Here is a 20226-nt window from a genome sequence, read left to right on the forward strand (position 1 = left end):
GGCGGGAGCGGAGTGCACAGCACTCCGGCGGGAGGATATATTAGGAATGTGCAAGTACCCTCTTGCGTCACAGTGGGATCTCATGTTAACAGACCTCTGCACGCCACTGACACCTGCGCCACTTTGATCCCCCTGTCGGAAACGGTAGAAATTTGAAACCTTCTGTGCCCAATTCAACATGTTGCGTGACTATACACAAGGCTAGAGTAGACTAACATGCCCTTCAGATTTCGAGACACTGAGCCAGCTACGAGCTGCATAGAATGGATGTGTAGGGCCAAGACACTATGCTCATGTGAACAGTAACACAAATTTGCTAAAACTGTAATGTAGGAACTTGTATTTGTTTTGCCAGTGTTCATTCCCCCTTATGTTGTTGTTGTGAAATGACATTGATTGCCAACATGAAGGTCATATGTATGCTTATTCTGCAATATGTCATTTTGAAATATAAATGCAATAAAGAAATATGTAAAAAAATAAAGAAGACTGGAAACATCACCTTTTTAGAGACGCTATTCCACCCATCACTGGCAAAAAGAGACTGCCAGAACGTCACTTGTGAGCAGAGTGACAACACCACGCCATCGAGTTGGCATCAAGCAAGTCGGGAACAGAATGGAAGATTGAAATTCCCAGTTTTATGATGGAGGTGGGCTCCGGGCCCTCTCCCAGATCAATCGACCTTGTTGCAAGAGACGGGGGGAACATACAGGATTTGGGCTAACAAACCTGTAAGACCGAAACATCACTAAAGTCTTCTAAGAGCTGTGCGATGTGGAAATGATCAGAAGAGATATCTTTAAGGTACTTCGTCGGCAAATAGTGAAATGGTCTGCATGCAGTCTGGAATGCGGATGCCTCAGTCCCTGACACTCAGCTGGGCTCGGGCTACCAGGAGCTCCATTGCCATCACAAAGAGAAGGTGAGACAGGTTGCCTCCTTGATTGGGGCCCTTGCCAACATAGATGAGGTCTCCCATATCGCACCTTAATCATTGGGTTGTGTAGAGTAAACAGATCATTAGCATGAGGTCTGGCCTAAAGCCAAATCAGTATTCCCACGTCAGGCCTTCAAACCTAAGACAAGGGTAGAGGCCCTGGGCCTACTCCTCTGTCCGGCCTCCATGACTCTGTAGAGTCTACGAATATTGAGGGATTTCTTCCTGCCAGGGATGATACCTTTCTGGGTTGATCAGGCATGCAGGCACATGTTGGACACGATCAGCCAAGATCTTGCTGAGGATTCAGCATTTCATCCATATTTAATATGGCTGTAGGGTGAAGTGAGGTGAGATCCATGTGGTCCTTCCCAGGATTTATTAGTGAGACCAAACATGACTCATGAAGTGTAGTACGGCGCAATCCCTCCCCCTGCATCTGTGTGCTAGAGATTCGTCAGTTTGGGGGCCGGTATTCCTATATAAGTTTAGTAGAAGTCGCCAGGAGGCCGCCCATCCCTGGGGTCATTCCCATTGCCAGCCCCAGTATGGCTGTCCATACGTCTTGGACTGTAATGGGAGCATTCAACTTCTCCTGCTTTACTGGAAAGAGCCTTGGGAGAGGTGTGGCCTCGATTAAGCCTCCAAGGCTGTGAGGCCTCGGCTGGGGGGCTCTTAAGGGGCAGAGTAAGGTAATAAGTGGTAAAAGCATCTTTTTGAGTGTAGAGTAAAGTGCCAGTAGGGTTACAGATTGAAACTATCTAGGGTTTCCTGGTTTCTCTGTTCATCAACTATGCTTCAAGGCAGCCTGATTCATCACCTTCCGAGTGCATGTGGGCAGTGAAAGAGGTGTAGTCCGTAATCTGAGCCTCGTTTTCCCAGACCCAAAGTAGTGCGAGCCAGAGGGAGAGAGCCTCAATAGTATGTCATTCTCGATCTGTGTACTCTTGTTAAGCCATGCTTGGAGCAGCATTTTCTGCTTCCCTGACATGACTTGTGTCCAGAAGCCCCTGACCACCACCTTAAAGACTTCCTACTCCACAGAGGACGAGGAGGCTGTGCCTTTATTATGTCCATAATACTCGGATACGATCAGAGGTAGTTTCCCTAAACATATGGTCTTCGACAGTGGAGAATTGCAAGCTCCATATGAGATTTGGAAAGGAGATCTCCCCCAGTCCATGTTCATTAGTAGGGAGCCGTGAGCTGATAACTCCCGATTAGTGTAGTCCGACAGAGAAAGTAAAGGGCATAGTACAGTGGCAGACCATGAAAAAGTGGGGGCTGTTGGGAGTTCAGGGCATAACTGCTGCCTAGGAGTAAGGGGGAGGGGGGGACCATCCAGTTTTATTTCCAGACATCTATATCTTGGGATACCACAGCAAGGGGGACACTCACCTGCATCAAAATCAGTGTACCCCAGACATACATAGAGAAGTTGGTATTATAGATCTGGTCTCTTCATTGCTTCTTGACTCTGGTCCCTTTGGTTTGAGAGATGTGAGCGTTCTGGAGTGAGGCAATCTGGACCCCCTTAGGCTGAAGGTAAGTGTGAATTTTATAGCGTTTAGAGGGGGTATGCAGACCCCAAATATTTCAGGTAATTATATGACAGGACTGTCTGCTGATCATCTCCAGGAGGGCACTCTCTTCAGGCACTCCAATGGGGAGGTGAAAGTGTGGCTGTCTGACTGAGTAGGAGAAGGGCAGGGACTGGAGAGGGGTGCAAGCTCAAAAAGAGGGAAAAAGACAGTCTGCACAACAAAATGATCAACAATAAAAATACTACGGTCAGGAGGCGCAAGGGTGGCTGCCCAAACTATACATATGTCAGTCCTGGGTGGAACAGGGGCTGGCAAGACATGAGGGTGGGCAGGGTTCAATGAGAGAAGGATGTTGGACAGGGTGACCCATATGCAGCCAACTAAAATGATGTTCTGGCTGCTCAGGAGGAGACATATAAGGCTTCAGGAGCTCCAGGCACCTCTGTCTTAAATTGTGGCAGGGGCACTTGGAATTTTATAAACTATCATTATAAGTCAGGCCGTAGAGAAGCCTACGCAGTGATGATTATGCCACAGAATATAGTATGCTGTCTGGGGGCTGGGCTGTCACTTGAGGAGGCAAGTCATGGTCGCATAGTGGGGTCGACGTGGAGACCCTGCATCGGAGTCCTCTGATAAGGAGCTTGAAGAGTATCTGGAAGTAGCCTGGAAAACAGCTCCTGCATCCAGAGTAGATTGTTTACAGCTCAGAACTTATTCTGATAACAGGGGGCAGCAACGAAGGGGGGGGGTCAATCCGTACCCCTCTGGGAGCACGGAGAGCAGACCCCTGCTCTCCATGCTTCCAGAGGGGGCTGTTGTTTGCTTAGAAGAGGTCAGAGCCCCCCCCCCCCACCCAGTCCCAGGCATCGGAGGAGGGGGGGCAGTAAAAAAAATTAAAATAAAAAATTGAATTTTGTTCGCTTAACTCCTTGGAAAGATATGTGCTGCATTTGAACTACCAGTGTGTACTCAAGAAATATAAATATTCATTGATTATCTTTCAGAAGAGGGTCAGATTGTCTCGCTTTTAAAGGATAGGCATCTTGGTCCTTAAACTGAAGGGCTTTGCCATTATTGGGCGTGGGGGAGCGCCTGCTGCATGGGTTTCTAGTCAGCACTCAATGGGCCCTTTTAATAGAGAGGAATGGTGTGAGGTCCTGAGGGACCAACAAATCTTTGAACCACTTCTTAAAGTAGTCCAACATGCTGAGGCCTTCTCTCCCCTCTTGGAGGCCCACAGTCCTAATATTACTGCATTGAGCACATCTTTCAGCGACATCTGTACTGTCCTCAAGAAAAATGACACTTTTCGTGAGGTCCCTTAGTCGCTTTGGAAGGTCAAGTGTGTAAGGCTGAAGTTCAGCCAGCGTCTTATCCCTCTGGGTGACCAGTTCTGTGAGCTTATGCTGGTTGTCGCCCAGGGGTGTTAATAACCTCGGACAATGCATCCACTTTCGCCTCAAGGCAATCCCTGGAGGCCTCGATTTCCTGCAGAATGGCATAAAGTTTATATGGGTTCTTCCTGGAGGTATTGGGGCAGGTGGCATCCAGGGTAACAGAGGAAGGTAAGGCCCCAGTATTCAGATGTTTTGTCTGTCCTGTTATGACGGCCAAAGGGATCAAGGTATCCAGGTAATGTAGTTGAGTTGTTGGGCCCAATCAACCAAGGTGCCAAGAGATCTAGACGAAGCATTAGGGCCTAACGGCCGGTTCGGCATCGGGTATGCGGGGGTGAGAAGGAGGATCCTCCACTCAGTCAGTAATCGTATGCACAGGCTCACCAGTCAAAGATGCTGCAGCGTTTTGCAGGTGGGTGGGGGTCCACTACCTGTGCCAGCAAAGAGGGCTAGGGCCTGTAAATCCGCTCCCGCCGGGGCTGGCATATAAAGGCCCTGACAAGTGTGCAGGTGGTGTAGTTGTGGTCCAAGCTCTCCTCCCTCCCGGCAGTGGCAGTACCTGGTAGACTGCAGCCAATAGAGTCCTCCAGGGTCTGGCAGGTGAGTGGTTCAAGGTGTGGCCAGGACAGGTGAACCCCATCCCGGCACTAGTTTTCACCACTGTTGAGTTAGCAAGGTTCAGTCGCACTCTTCACATGAGGAATGGCTGCTGTGAAGGGGACCATGTGTGAGCAGCCTTAGAGCCCGGAGTCCTTCTGAACTACAAGGGCAAGATGAGCAGCCTTTTGAGGACGACCACTGGTCTTAGATGGGCCCAGCAATGTCCAGAGGAGACATCTGGACACTCCCCAACACTGTGCAGCGGAGGGGTCATCCGATGGTTTATTTGTGCCACCAGATGAAGGAGCTGTGAGCTCTTGGCCGAGGCGACTGTCATGCTGGCTTCCCAAGCCAGTATCCTAAATATTAACCCTCATGAAGGGTTTGCTCCGAAATGCATTGGCGCATAGAGGCATATTGGGATTCAAGTTTTAACCACTTGTGTCAATCGAATGACGCACAAGCTAAAAAAGGAACAAGATTTTGTAATATACGATGAAGAATAAAATCATATTTATATGCTGAAATTAGAAATCAGGCTTAAAGGAATGTAGCAATAATAACCTGTGCATCAGGCGTCACAGGTCAGCCTTCATGTATGCTTTTAAAATCACATATAGTAAAATACGCAAAAAAGGACTGGAATTGGGGAGCTACCCCCCTTCTGGGGCTCTTTGTTGCAACTGATGCATTGCCCCCTAGGATCTTTCCTCTTCATGAGGAAACAAATGAAGCAAGTGTTACTGTTCAGGATACTACCTGAAGTATGATTTGGTGGTGATGTCTGTAGGAAGCTGTCTCTGTATACTATACCAGAATGAGGTGTATTGTGCAGAGTCCAGGGGTTCTCCAGAGGCTTAACAGAGGCTAAAGTAGATAATACTAATGCTCTCTTTTGTGTTAGTGTGGTCGAGCAGTTAGGCTTATCAGAGGGTAGTGCAAAGCATTTGTTGCACAGAGTGTGAAGAAATGAGGCACACAGTCAATGACTAACTGCAGGCCAATTGATTTTATATAGCAAAAATATATTTTGTTCCTTTTATTTCTAGAACCAAAAGATCTTTGGTGCAGGTAAGTACAGTTGCAAGTAAGCATCAGCTATATGTATCAAATGTACTTTGTTTGGGTTTTGCAGATAAAGCAGTTTACAAGTAACATTTTTCAATTTTAAAAATTGACAGTGCAAGTTTTGATAGCAGTCAATAGAGTCTGGTGGGGGTGGTCGGGAGTGTTAACACATTTAACAGTTAAGTACACGACTTAAGATTCCAGTCTTCTGGGGTTTGGATGTCCACAGATCAAAGTTTAGGTTGACCCCAAAAGTGCACCACCAGCAACACGGGCCGGCTGGGTGCGGAGGTCAAAGTTGGCATCTGGTTTTCAATGGAATCCTATGAGGACACTGGGAGTTTGGTAGAAAAAAGATTGCAGGTTAGTACCTGTGGTCTCAGGACATAGGCCTGGTGGGTTTAGGTCAACACCGGGGTGGTGGGCACAGCTCCGCACACCCTCATCGGCACAGGGGCAGCTGGGTGCAGGGTGCAAACACAGAGCTGGGCGCCCAGTGCTTTTCAATGGGGGGGGTCCCAGGGGATCACAAAAGAGGCTGCAGGCTGTGTCCAGGGGGGTGGTTTCCGGAAAACCAAAGGTTGGACAAGTAGGAGAGGCGCCTGCTAGTCGTTGCTGGACCGTTGGTCAGATTCCCCAAGGCCAGGGGGCTGCTGGTGCAGGAGTACCTTTGGGTGACAGGAATCTTCGTTGGATCCGGTCCCAGTCAGGGGGTCCTCTGGATTCGTCGTGCTGGCAAGGAGGGGTCTATTTAGGGTGGACTTGAGGGCGGAATATCCTGGGAGCTTTCTCTGGACCGGTGGGCCACCTGGTCTGGGGCCCGGGGTGTTGGGTGCAGAGTGGGCAGGGCTCCTGTATATGGTTCAAGAGTCCTTTTTGGAGGTTTCTTCTAGACAGGGCTGCTATGCTTGGGAGTTCTTGGTCCTCTCTTAGCCAGGCATTCCTCTGGAGGTTTGTAGAGGTCGCTGGTCCTGCAGGATGTGTTACCTTTTTGTAGCAGGAGTCTTGAAGCTGTGGACAGGTCGATAGGGCTGGGGTCAAGTCAGTTGTCATCTTGGGTCTTCACTTTTGGGGTCAGCTTTGAAGTCCTTCTTTCTTCTTCCTTGAGGTCACCAGGAATCTGGTGAGTAAGGTTTAGGGGGCCCCTAAATACTAGATTTAAGGGCATTACAGGGGTCAGAGGGCAGTAGCCAATGACTACTGTCCCTGAGGGAGGCAACACCCTTCCTGTGCCCACTCGCTTTGGGGAGGGGGACCCATTCCTATCCTTATAAACCAAGATGGAGGATTTTGCAAGGAGGGGGTCATTTTAGCTCTGGACACCTTAGGGGTGGTCCCAGCTGCAGTGTTCACTCCTTGTTTTACCCCATTTTCCCACTGGACCTGCTGCCAAAAGTGGGGCTTGGTCCGGGGGGCGGGCATCTTCGCTAGCTGGAGTGCCTTGGGGCACTGTAACAGGAGGCCTGAACCTTTGAGGCTCACCACCAAGTGTTGCAGTTCCTGCAGGGGGGAGGTGTAAAGCACCTCCACCCAGACTAGCTTTGTTCGTGACCCCAGAGAGCACAAAAGTTCTAACCTCATGGGGTCAGAAACTTGTCTGTGAGTGACAGGCTGGCACGGACTGGTCAGCCTTACACTAAAGGGTTGGGTAAAGTACATGGGGCATCTCTAGGATACCCTCTGTATGCATTTTACAATAAAGCCAACACTGGCATCTGTGTCGGTTTATTGTGCTGAGAAGTTTGATGACAAACCTCCCAGACTTCAGTGAACCCATCATGGAGATTTGGAGTTCTTAAAGACAAACTTCCAGCCCATGTACTTTATATGGCCACACTGCACTTACAATGTCAAAGAATGGAGTTAGGCACTGTATGGGGCATATTGCTCCTGCAGCTATGCCCTCACCTGCGGTATAGTACACCCTGCCTAAGGGCTGTAAGGTCTGCTAGAGGGGTGACTTACCTATGCCACAGGCCGTAGTTTGTGGGCATGGCACCCTGGGTGGGATGCCATGTCGACTTTACCTTTTTCTCCCCACCAGCACATGCAATCTGCAATGGCAGTGTGCATGTGTTTCGTGAGGGGCCCCTAAGGGTGGTACAATACATGCTGCAGCCCTTTGGGACTCTCCCTGGCCACAGAGCCCTTAGTACCACTGGTACCTTTTAAAAGGGACTTAGCTGTGTGTCAGGGGTGTGCTAATTGTGGAAACAATGGTACAGTTTAGGGAAAGAATATTGGTGTTGGGGCCTGGTTAGCACGGTCCCAACACACACTCAGTCAAGTTAGCATCATTACCAGGCATAAAGTGAGGTGGTAACTATGCCAAAAGGGGTACTTTTCTACAATGTCCTGCCACCACCAAGAGCTCACCTTCACCTAAGTTCCCTCTGTGCTCTCTGTAGGAAGGTGGCTCTGTATATACTATCTCAAAGTGAGAGATAGTGTGCACAGAGTCCAAGGGTTTCCCTTAGAGGTTGATAGTGGCAAAATTAGATAATACTAATGCTCTATTTTGTGGTAGTGTGGTCGAGCAGTAGGCTTATCAGAGGGTAGTGTTAAGCATTTGTTGTACACACACACAGGCAATAAATGAGGAACACACACTCAAAGACTTAACTCCAGGCCAATAGTTTTTATATAGAAAAATATATTTTCTTAATTTATTTTAGAACTACAAGATTTGAGGTAAGTACATAAAATGCAAGGTACTTCACACAGGTAAGTATAGAACTTTGATTTAAAACAGTAGTACACATAGTTTTTGTTAAAATGGCAATAAGCTATTTTAAAAGAGGACACAGTGCAAAAATCAACAATTCCTGGGGGAGGTAAGCTTGGTTAGGTTTCTCAGGTAAGTAAAGCACTTACACAGTCAGTCTCCTGGGCATGGGCAGCCCACCGTTGGGGGTTCAAGGTGACCCCAAAGCAACAGCACCAGCAACACAGGGCGGGTCAGGTGCAGAGGTCAAAGGAGGGCCCAAAACACGCCTATGAAAAACAGGGGTGCTCCGGTCCTAGTCTGCTTACAGGTAAGCACCTGTGTCTTCGAGGAGTAGACCAGGGCGGTTTTGTAGAGCACTGGGGGGACACACAAAAGCCCACAAAACACACCCTCAGCAGCACAGGGGCAGCCGGGTGCAGTAGGCAAAGTAGGCGTCAGGTTTGCTATTGAAAGCAATGGAGGGACCCGGGGGTCTGGCAGGGCACAGGGGGGCTTCTTGGGCCAGCCACTGACTGGGCTAGGATGAGGGCTGCCTGCAGGCCACTCCTGTACTGGTAGGTGGTTCCTCTCGGTCCTGGGGGTTGCGGTGCAGTACTTGGTCCAGGCGTCTGGGTCCTTTGTTACCAGGCAGTCGCAGTCAGGGGGAGCCTCTGGATCTTCTCTGCGGGCGTTGCTGTGGTGGCGCAGAGGGGTCGACTCAGGGTGCCCACGACGTCGTCACCTGGGAGTCCTCTCTGCAGTGTTGGTTCTCCTGAACTCGAGCCAGGGGTGTCGGGTGCAGTGTGTGAAGTCTCACGCTTCCGGCGGGAAGAGAGAGTTCTTTAAAAGTTGTTTCTTTGTTGCAAAGTTGTTGCAGGTTTTGAATAGTGCCGCTGTTCTCTGGAGTTTCTTGGTCCTTCGGGTTCAGGGCAGTCCTCTGAGTCCTCAGAGGTCGCTGGTCCCTGTCAGATGCGTCGCTATGCAGGTTCTTTGAGTCTGGAGATAGGTCTGTAGGGCAGGGGCCAAGTCAGTTGCCGTCTCTGCAGGGCTTTCAGGTCAGCAATCCTTATTCTTGTTGTAGGTTGCAAGAATCTGATTTCCTGGGTTCTGGGTTGCCCCTAAATACTCAATTTAGGGGTGTGTTTAGGTCTGGGGGGCAGTAGGCAATGGCTACTGTCTTGGAGGGTGGCTACGCCCATTTTGCGGCTCCTCCCTGAGGGGAGGGGGGCACATCCCTATTCCTATTGGGGTAATCCTCCAAAACCTAGAGGGAGGCTTTCTTAAGGCAGGGGTCACCCCAGCTCGGGACACCTGTCCTAACTGGTGGGTGACTCCTTGTTTTTCTCATTATCTTCTCTGGAGTTGCCACCAGAAGTGGGGGCTGTGTACAGGGGGTGGGCATCTCCACTAGCTGGAGTGCCCTGCAGCATTGTAACACGAAGCCTGAGCCTTTGAGGCTCACTGCTAGGTGTTACAGTTCCTGCATGGGGGAGGTGTTAAGCACCTCCCCCCAGTGCAGGCTTTGTTTCTGGCCTCAGAGAGCACAAAGGCTCTCACCCCAGGTGGTCAGAAACTAGTCTCAGTGGCAGGCTGGCACAGACCAGTCAGTCCTGCACTGAAGGATTGGGTAAAATACAGGGGGCATCTCTAAGATGCCCTCTGTGTGCATTTTTTTTATAAATATACGGAAAGAGGAGGGGCAGGGAGATTAATGGTCCAGTGTACAGTCTCCCAGTTATCAGTCTCAAAATCAGAGTACACTGTTCCAAACAAAAACGTCAGGGAAACCTAAATAGTAGAAGCAAGAGCCCTCACACATCCAATTGAATGTCATGCTTTATCATCGGCGATGCTCCTCGTCAGACTGGTGATGCAATGTCTGACGGGCTCCCCAAAAAGAGGGCTCTTTGCTGGAGATCTTTTATAGTGACTGCGGTAATGAGGTTTGTAGCAGACACTGCCAAGTTACAAACACCAAATGAGCAGGAGAGAAGAGAATAAAATTGGCTCAAAACCTAGAACATCGCCATGAGTTTATTCATATCAGCATAAGGTTTAGAACAAGGTTAAAAAACAAGACGAGAGTGACAATTGAGAAATCGTGCTCAATCACTCTCTTAATCATGGTGCAAAAAAAGGGGGCAGGAAATTATCATATGCCCTTGAATCATGGGTCAACATGTTTCGCGTCTCAAGGGTCCACACGGATCCAGCGAGACTTCATCAAGACCAAATATCAGAACTTCTTCATGCACATGCAGTGTGTGTAAGGGTGGCTGCACCCGTTGGAATACTGGGCAGTTGGGTGAATGCTGACATTTTTCCAGTCCTCAGCTGACCAGCTATAGGCTTATTGACAATGTACTGCTATCTCATTGTGTCACGTAGCAGTACAGTACATACACTTTCTCTGAACCATTTACTAAGGATTTAATTATTAAACAAAGCAAGTGGTTAAGAGAGGAGGAAACAGTGTATGTTTCACCTTGGCCCAACTAATGTTTACATTTTAAAGTTCCTAATTTCCTTTATCAAAAGGAGCTTGATCCAGCCTTTGCCCCTCATTCTGTGATTTAAAGTTTGTAGATCATTTTCCTGTTTCAGTTAAGTTTCATAAACATAGACTATCCCTTATTTGTAAAGCAACATCAGGAATTGTGCAGTTCTGTAACAACCTTTAGATGTTTTAAAGCTCTAAATTATTATAAGGATAAACCTAATTTATTTAATATTCTTTCCAGGTAGAAGATCTCTTTTATAATGTTGGAACAAGGAGGAAAGCTTTGAAGAGTCCAAGTGAAGAATATGCAAAAATAGTTGAAGTGGTCAGTAGGTAAGGTCATCACAAGATTTTACTCACAAAAACAATTGAGTTATCTATACAATGGAATGAAGCGATTTTTGCTGATTACTCATCAAAGTCGTCTGGGTGATAATATTCCTGGAGGAGTAGCGCTTATTCAAAAGTATACAGTTTGATTCATCAAATAAGCATCTGAAGAAAATGTTAATTTGTATAGCTATAGCATAGCGTTATTGAGCGTAAGCCTTCCTCTAATTTATATAAAAGCAAACATTCAGGGCACTCCAATCAGAAGGTGGAGATGAAGTTGATTTGTTTGGTTATTTAATGTTGACCAGTGCAGAGCCTATAGGATTTGAACTATTTAATTGTAGTGGGAAATGATACATGAGTGACAAATGCAATTATCTGCAAATATATATAAAATCACTATTTTTTGTTGTGCCAATGTTAGAAAAACCCATCTTCTATGCGGCCTTTAAAAGACCAGTAACTGAACTTAATGAGAAATACAAAATTTAATAAAGATAGACTGCTTCTGTACTACAAGGTTTTGCAGCATCTGCCTTTCTGGATTCTCACACTGTGCATTATTCTGCCATCTAGTGGTTGGGTCTGGAAATACTCAGTATTCTTCCGTTTTTTGTTCCTTTTTTTTAACTTTTAGGTCGAGCATAGCAGCGCACAAGCGCTGCTTTTCGAATGTGTTATCTATTTGGGATTTTAACCTCGCCCATCACTCGCTCGTTCATGGGCTTGCCCTTCAAAAATCCTTTGTTATCATTGGTAAATGCTTTACGTTTGTTCCTCCTTGGTGCGGTTTGGTTACTGAATTGGACATCCACCATGTTACATGACTAATTGCACTTTTACCAATACGTTTGATTACGAGCAAACTTCTTTTTCCCTTTGTGTGTCTCCTTCACGCTCATGGCGGCTGTGGCACTTTGAATCGGCTCGTTTATGTGAAACTGTTTTACGTTTAATTTTCAATTTACATGGCAAGAAAATCCCGATTAGGAGTTTACAACACTAACAACTCTAAGTCGAGCAAATGCTTGTTTATTATTTTGACAGGGTATTGTCGACCATTTGGTGCTGTCACCCGCCTTGATGATGTAAAACTTTTGCCCGGAAAGCTCCATCTTTAGATAGAGATATATATATATATATATATATATATATTTTTTTTTTTTGCCATTGGGTCTGCATGTAGTGAAGGTAGCTCCTGGACAGTCAAAAGAAGGAGTTTTTTTCTAAATGAATCGAGGAAGAACCAAAGGGAACCAAGAAAACACCGTAAGACAGAGAAGGAATTCACTGGTTCTCACTGAAGATCTCAGGGTTTTTCAACTCTAGCAGACCACAGGGTTCTCTGCCACATGGGTGAAGGATGCTGGTTCGGCATAAAACTCAAGGCATTCTGGTTCTTTCCTAAATACCACCACAAGTTTGTGCAGATCGATAGTCATCAAGTCTGCAATTTGTGTCTGCCCAAATACCACACACCAGAGGATTGCAATGCCTGTACCGTATATCAATCAAAGCAAGAGAAAAGCAGAGGTGGGTAGACTATGCCAAAATTGTGGCACAGATACAGACCCCCAGGATTAAAAAAAAAAAAAAAAACATTTATTGCCATTTTTATCGACAACCCTATTGTACAATTCTTGAATACCAATGAAGACTGTCCTGCACTACAGCTTAGACCATAGCTTTGTGCCCAGAGTATGTCCTAACAGAACTTGTATTGTGGGTCTTCAAGTCTTGCTTACTTGCCTAGTCCGTGAAGCAGTCAGTGACAGCATGCGGCCACCCTTTCAAAGCTGAGCACAACCAGATCATGTGATCAAATGCATACCATTCTGACTGCAGTGTGAGCAGATGCGGGAAATATCCAGTAACATGACCTGTAATCGAGATAGAGTTAGGTATGTCGTTTGGACATAATTAAATTGTATGAGTTTGAGGTAAGCTTTCATTGAAAACTGTCACACTTGTTGCAGGACTTCAGTCCTTTCCGCATCTGTTAGGTCTTCTCCCAGGTGCTCATCCCACTTGGTTGTCCAAGGTGTGAGGGCTTTAGCCTCAGTAGTTCTGATAGCTCTGTAAGCTAATGTGATGAAAACTGTTTCCCAACACCTATAATGCCTGCATTATTAGTGTGCCTGCCACTGAATCAGCCCCACCCACCTCCCCAAGTTTGTGTAATGACCCTGGCTAGTGCTGCGTGGGTCAAGAACCGGCTGGTGGGGAGGGGGATGTTTGGGTGCAGATTAGGTAATGGTTAGGTATCGAACCCTAAATGGGCATGAGTGCTTGAGGGTACCAGTCGTATGGGTGGCCCAGTGATGGTATCTCAGACTGTGTTCATGAGGATGTGTCCAATCAGCTTGCTAGCTGCAAGAACCTTGGGAATATACGCAATGGGATTTGAGGGGCGTAGGGAAACTTACTGACCCTTCTATACAGATGTTGTTGGTAATTAGATTGTGCTGCCGAAGTAGGATCAAAGTGGCCCCCCTTCTGCAAATTTTTATCTAAATATGCTCTCAGACATACAGCTTGCTTCACCATTAAGAAAATTAATCGGGGGTCCCAGGACTGAACCATCATACCAGACTTGGGAGCTGGGCCATCAGTTAGTAAGCCTCGAAGTCAGGGAACCCTGGTCCTCCCATACCAAGTGAGAGAAATAAGGTGCAGAGGACTACCCTTCTTCTGCCTGCTCCCTAGACTGACAGGGATGTTGGCAAAGAGGTAGCGAATCCTAGGTAGCACCATCTTAACTAGGGCGACCAGGCCCATTACAGGTAAAAGAAGCTTACAACAGAATCCGACCAAAGCTTTGTCAGCTGCCAACGCTTGCCCTGAAGCACATCTTGAGGATCTTTATACATCCTTACCCCAAGATATTTTAACATAGTGGGCAGTATCAGTATCGCTCAATCTTGGGCGAGGCCATCAACAAAACCCCTCTTTCAGTCATTGGGAAAATGCACAAATTTGCAGCATTCATATGTATATACCAGAAAATTCCCCGAATTTGCCAAGCTTCCCCAGCAGATTTGCCAGGCCTTCAGTATAGCGCTTGTATAAGAGAATGTCATTCCCGTATAGGGATATGGCGTTGCTGTAACCGTTGATAGAGGCCTCTGACATTGTGCCATAATGGTGAACGCACACGCTCGGGGCTCCAGTGCTAACAGCAAAGGGGAGAGGGGGCACCACTGTCTCATCCTACGCTGCTCTTGCCAAGTCTCAGAGATCACAAGCCCAGGTCGGACCAGACTGGTTAGGGAGTCAGAGGAGCTGCTTCCATCTAACAATACTATCCCAAAAACCTGTGTGTCTTAGAATTGACTACTAGAATATCCAAACCTGCTTGGGTCACAATGCACCAAAACCGCAACATTCAGCTCAGTTTGTTAGCCAAGATCCTTCCTGTTATCTTGCAGGCAAGGTAGAGCATCGAGAAAGGGCAATAGGAGCTCACTTCCAGATAGTGGTGACCCGCCTTTAGCAGGACCACCATAATTGCCTCCCTGGAAATCAGGGGGAACTCGCCTCTTGTGGAGGCATACCTATAGAGGCCGGGAAGGTTGAGGAGGGCAAGTACCCCTGAAATGTTTTGTAGACCTCCAAAGGCAGCCCATTGCCACCTGGTGTCTTTCCTGTGTGGAGTTTTCAGGGCTGTATTGAACTCATCTGGCTCTAAAAGTTTAGCTCCTCGTGCTGCTTGGGGATAGCCCCTCCTGCAGGATCTAGACAATCTCTGCATCATTCTCAGATGTGTGTAATGCATATAGATAGCAATAGCACACTGTGACCGAGTCAGTGACATCCATCATATTGTGCACCAGTAACTGTCCTGTTGATGCACTGTGAAGATGGTTGGGCACGGCGAAGCAGCCTGAACTACTTTTGCAAGCAGACATAGTTTCTGATTCCAGGTCAGGTATTCTCAGTACTCGCAAAGATCCAGTCTGTCTCAAGTCTCCTTTTGGGAGCGCAGTTGCTGTGTAGAATAGGAAGGGCTCCAGGTTTAGTAACTGTTTCACTCTCCATTAATGCCATGCTGGTTTCTTGATCTGCGATCCGGGCATGTAGTGCTGTACACACCCACATCTTAGACATTTAAGCTAATCCCTCTGACGTATGTCTGAAAGGTATCCCAGATTAACTAGGGATTATTGATTGATCCAGCATTTGTTTCAAAGAACCCAGTAAATCAGACTTATACAGCAATTAAACACTGAAAAGACAAAGCAGCAAGTTAGTGCCAAGACAGCCTACACCGAGAAGGGAAAGGCATCCAAGGACCCTGAAGGCACCACAGGGAGATCAGGGAAGAAGCCGAATGGTCAGAGTCCAAACGCAAGAAGCAGCCTACAACCTCCAAGGATGGCAGAGGCCAAACAGAAGTCCAGAAAGCCTCTAGGATCTAAACACAGGGATACCACCGGAGCTAAAACTTTGAAACCTGCCTTTTACTCTGAAATGGGGAACAAGAGCATGGGAGGGAGAAGTCTTTGGAGTGACTTTTTGGCACTGACAAAGAAGGCACTGGCGGTCAACTCTAAGAACAAAGCTTTCAACCTTGAAAGGAAGAAGAGGCGCCATGAGGCCAAAATAGAGGCCGTAATTAAAAGAAAGAGCTTGACAACCCCTTAAAAGTATAGAAGATCCCCCTCCAGCCCTTGAAGGGAAGACCTTCCGAGATGGAAGTCGAAGAAAAGGAGTTACAACTCCTGCAAACCCTGAGTTGGCGGAGAAGCAGAAGGGGGCCTTCAAATTCAAAGAGAACTTCAACAATATCCACTACCTGGAGGGAATATTTGAAGCAGACCCCTTGGGAAAACTGGCAGAATGTCAGTGCTGACTTACCATAGATGGTTTAGATGCATACCCCTAAAGGCCCTCATCACTGGATCTGTGTACAGCGTGGTGATGAAACCTATGGTGTCAAACCGAAGAGGAGCAATGAGAGTCATTATTTCTGCTTGAAACCTTGCTGTCGTCACAGGGAAGTAACCAATTGCTTGTGATGCTTTCCATGGAAGAGAAGCCTTCAAGGAACCAGCCACGTCAAAGACTGTCTCTCCATGTGTGGAGAAAAAGTACAGACACCTGTGCAAAATACCTCGCTTACATCGGGGGGATCAGTGACTGCTAATTCTAACATTATTTCCATGGCACACAAGCAAGTCATATCACTGGCATTAGTGGACCCACAAACAGTTTGAGAGAGCAAGCGAGTGAACATGGGAGGCAGAAAGACGGCACGTTCGGCATCAGTCCAGTAGAAAATTGCTGGTTCCAATGCCTTCCTGAAGCTGTATTCACACCAGCAGTGTGAGGAGATGGAGAGTGTCCTGCAACACCGACCAAGAGCAATATATCAATAAGAAGGAAAGTACTTTTCCAATAGGGAAAGATAATCAGCAACACCTGCTTGAAATCAGACCTAGATGCTGCAGCCAACGCCAGCAGGCAACTCTGCATCGCAACCACATTCAGGAGGCATTCCTTTTTGAGGATATTGGGGTCAAGCAGAGGTGCAGGCAGCTGTGGTGTCATGCTTTGCCCAGAGGAGCCCCTTTTTGAAATGGCATTGGTCATGTCTCTTTCGAGAATGAAGATGGACAACGAAACAGCTAAATCCATGGGGGCACTGCAATTTAGAGGATCATCAGCCTCAAGAAGGAAAATGAGTGTGCAAGGGAGTTCACAACTGTGAACCTCCCATAAGTCTTCACCTTACAGCAGCCAATTTACCGCACACCAGTACAGTGGAAATACACCGAGCAGCAGGACAACCATTTTGAGGGAGGGCATATTGAACAGGCAGAGCATGGAGAAACCGGACCACAGCAGCAAGTGACTTCACAGAATGCCTTCTCTTGCACTCAGAACTATTATGCGATAGACATGGAGGAATGGCACAACATGGCCTCTGACAAATGAATACTCCACATAATCCAACATGGATATTGTATAGAACTCTTAAGTCGGCCGCCCAACATCCACCTACAGGAGAGACGTCAATGCAGCAAGTACCCCATGCACTTTAAAAAGGAATTCACCAACCTGCTGCGGGAAAGGGCTATATAAAAGGTACCACAGTCTGAAAGAGTAAAAACGGTGTGCTCCATCTGCTTCCTAGTGCCAAAAGCAGACATTTCCCTAAGATCCATTCTGGATCTCAAGGTGGCGGCACACCTGAGAAGAAAATAGATTCAGGTCCACCCTTATTCGGAGGTCAGGCGAATAATGGCTGATAATGGTACAATTGTACCAGCAGTCCAAAGACAGCACAAACCAGGTGATACAGTGGCTGCACAGACTCTGCTTCTCAGCAACATGGAAAAATTATCCATGTTACCTATAAGGAATAAAACTTTTCTAGGGGCCTGGACTGAACTCAGAATAATAAAAGGCCTTCCTGTCAAAAGGAGAGTCCAGACAATGACAGAGTAAGCTCGCCTCTACTAGAAGCTCTTGGGCAGGATGGCATCCTACAAAATGCTCATACGAAATGTCAGGCTCCACATGAGACCGGTCAAGGAATGGCTATAAATACAATAGTGAAAGAAGCAAAAAACATCACAAAAATCAGACAATCCACTCCCATGTTAACATTAGAACAGATGCACCCTCATGGGGTGGGGAGTGAATATGTACAGACTGAACACCCGGGGTCTGTGGAGCTCAAAGGACACAGGGAAATGTAAATACGTTGGAACTAAAGACAGTATTCTTAGCCCTAAAGGCCTTCCAACCACAACTCAAGGGAAAGGTCGTACAGATGCAAACAGACAGAGCTACAGCAATGTCCTACCTGAAGAAACATCATGGACAAGATCACACACCCTATCCAGCCTAGGCCAAAGATATGAACATTGACATTACAAAGGAACATATCTCTAATAGCAATCTACCTACCTGGAGTTAAACACACAGAAGCAGGCAGACTAAGCACGCAAAATAGTTTGTCTCACGAATGGGAGGGAAACACATGTATACTTCACTGTATCTTCAAAGAGTGGGGAACCCCACATGTGGATTTGATCACCGCAGAAAAAAAAACAAAATGGCAAGACTTCTGGTCCAAGTACTTAGCCACCACGTGAAAACGAACTCCTTTCAGTAGAAAACACTCCATTTCAAAGCATGGCTCCTAAGGACATAGAATTTGGACATCTCCAGCTGCTCAAAAGAAACATAAATGTACTCCAAGAAGACCAACAGCATGCAGGTGTTATTCCAAAAAATGTAGCGGGTGAGAAAATCGTGCACAAAACAAAATGACCCATAGAGCGTAACAGACGACACAGCAGTACTAAAATACCTCACATGCTTACTGGGCGCAAGGCTCTCCTACACCATGATCTGTGTGCCTTTGTAGCATACACAAGAGGTGTGATAGGAAGGAGTTTTGTTTTTGCAAACACCAGCGGTCAGAAGGTCATCGGAGGGGACACACCCACACAAAACTTTAATGTGATACTCGCTCATCTGATGAAATCACCCTTTGAGCCCATTCATTTTGCAGAGTTGCAATTCCTCACTTTGAAAAAAGCACTATACAAAAGTACTGAGCTACAGCTACTAACAGCTCAGGAACCTCTGCGATCCCTACCTGACCACCCACAGGACTAGAGAATTTTGCTACATAAACTATGCACAGCATGTGAATCCAGGAGGATCCATGCTGCAAAAAGAAAAAAGTTACCTCTCGGGTTAATTTTGCAGCTTGAAGACCTTCTGGATTCACATGCAACCCTCTCACCTTTGCTGGAAAATGAGTGCAGAGACTTTGCAACAGGGAGGTTAAGAAAATGAATAGCAAGATGAAGTAAGTGACAGATGAAAAAATCTGAAGATGGCGCTCACTCAGTGGAGTTTCCTGCGCACTTCTGATTGCATCAAGGAGGGACATAGCATTAAATGATCGGCTCCTACTAAAAATAAAAAAAATAAAAAATAGATGAATGCCAGGACAATTCTGGACCCAACCTGAAGAAGACATCTGCTTACTGCCTTTTCGACGAAACACGTGTTGGCTACGTTATCCTATGGAATACGAGAAAACTGCCTGTGTGATTTGTGTGAGGCTCAAGAGGATAATATGGATGTGTGTCTGGATCCACTCTGAAGACACCAAATAAACAAGTGATCCTATGGACATTTTGGACCCTTTTTTTAAATATATTTGTTGACAACTAACTTGTTCTGAGATTGCCACAAATTTTACGGTATAAGGAAGGAGCTCAGGATTTGAATCTAATTTATTTGTGAAAGCTGGCCCGTCTGAATTAGGATTCATATTTTCTGTCTCAAAACAAGAAAAGTAAAATGTCAGAAAAAAGATGAAATAATCCCTACAAACCTCAAGTCCAAAGATGGGGCCTGACGTACCGAATTTCTATTACCAAAAACGTGATTGCAAACTGCGCATTTTATGAATGGAAAGGAATTTTGCGAACCGACCTACTTAGTAATAGGTTGGGTCACGAAATTCTGAATCGCAGTGCGGCGCAATCTGACCTAATTCGTTAATATTAAGAAGATAGGTAGTAAATTGTGACTCACTTCGATTGGATGCCATAAAGTCCATAAAGGCCTGCGAGAGGCAGCAGACCAACAGATCTGTGATCACAATTTAAATTTATTCAGCTTTTTTATCTTTTAAATGCAGCCCGTCTTCCCTAATGGATCAGGACTGCATTTTAAAAGAAGAGATATTTTTTTTTGATTTTTTTTTTTTTGTTGAGAATTAGCAGTGACCTAGTGGACCACTGCTTACATCCCAACAAACTTATTCATTCCCAAAGGCGAATGCCTCCCAGGGGGATTACTTTCTCATTTGTGAATGGATTAATACCTGCTTTGAAGTGTTGGGAAATGTTCATTGTATTGCGATCAGATTTTGGTTGCAAAACATTGATGGATAATTTTATTAATCCCAATAAACACACCCGTTCCCAGTGGTGATTTGTTATGGATTTCTAGACCCATTTTGGATTCGTTAACATGTTACCAAATTGGAAAATGGATTTAGCACATAAGAAAAAGCCATTTTGTGGTTGTGAAGCTTCTAATGTTATGAAATGCAGGCTTTGTGATCACAAGATGGCTTTGTACAACAGGCCCGATTTTTT

General features: G+C 46.4%; 1 protein-coding gene across 1 annotated transcript in view; it reads left to right on the top strand.

The window, feature by feature from the left end:
• MLH1 (mutL homolog 1) overlaps window positions 1-20226 on the top strand; it is a 340404-nt gene that overhangs the window by 59176 nt on the left and 261002 nt on the right. Inside the window, exon 6 of the mRNA XM_069215008.1 lies at window positions 11001-11092. Within this exon, the coding sequence (XP_069071109.1) occupies window positions 11001-11092 (92 nt within the window). The remainder of the gene's footprint in view (window positions 1-11000; window positions 11093-20226) is intronic.

This window comes from Pleurodeles waltl, chromosome 2_1 (assembly GCF_031143425.1).
Source record: "Pleurodeles waltl isolate 20211129_DDA chromosome 2_1, aPleWal1.hap1.20221129, whole genome shotgun sequence".
In the NCBI taxonomy this organism is placed as follows: Eukaryota; Metazoa; Chordata; class Amphibia; order Caudata; family Salamandridae; genus Pleurodeles; species Pleurodeles waltl.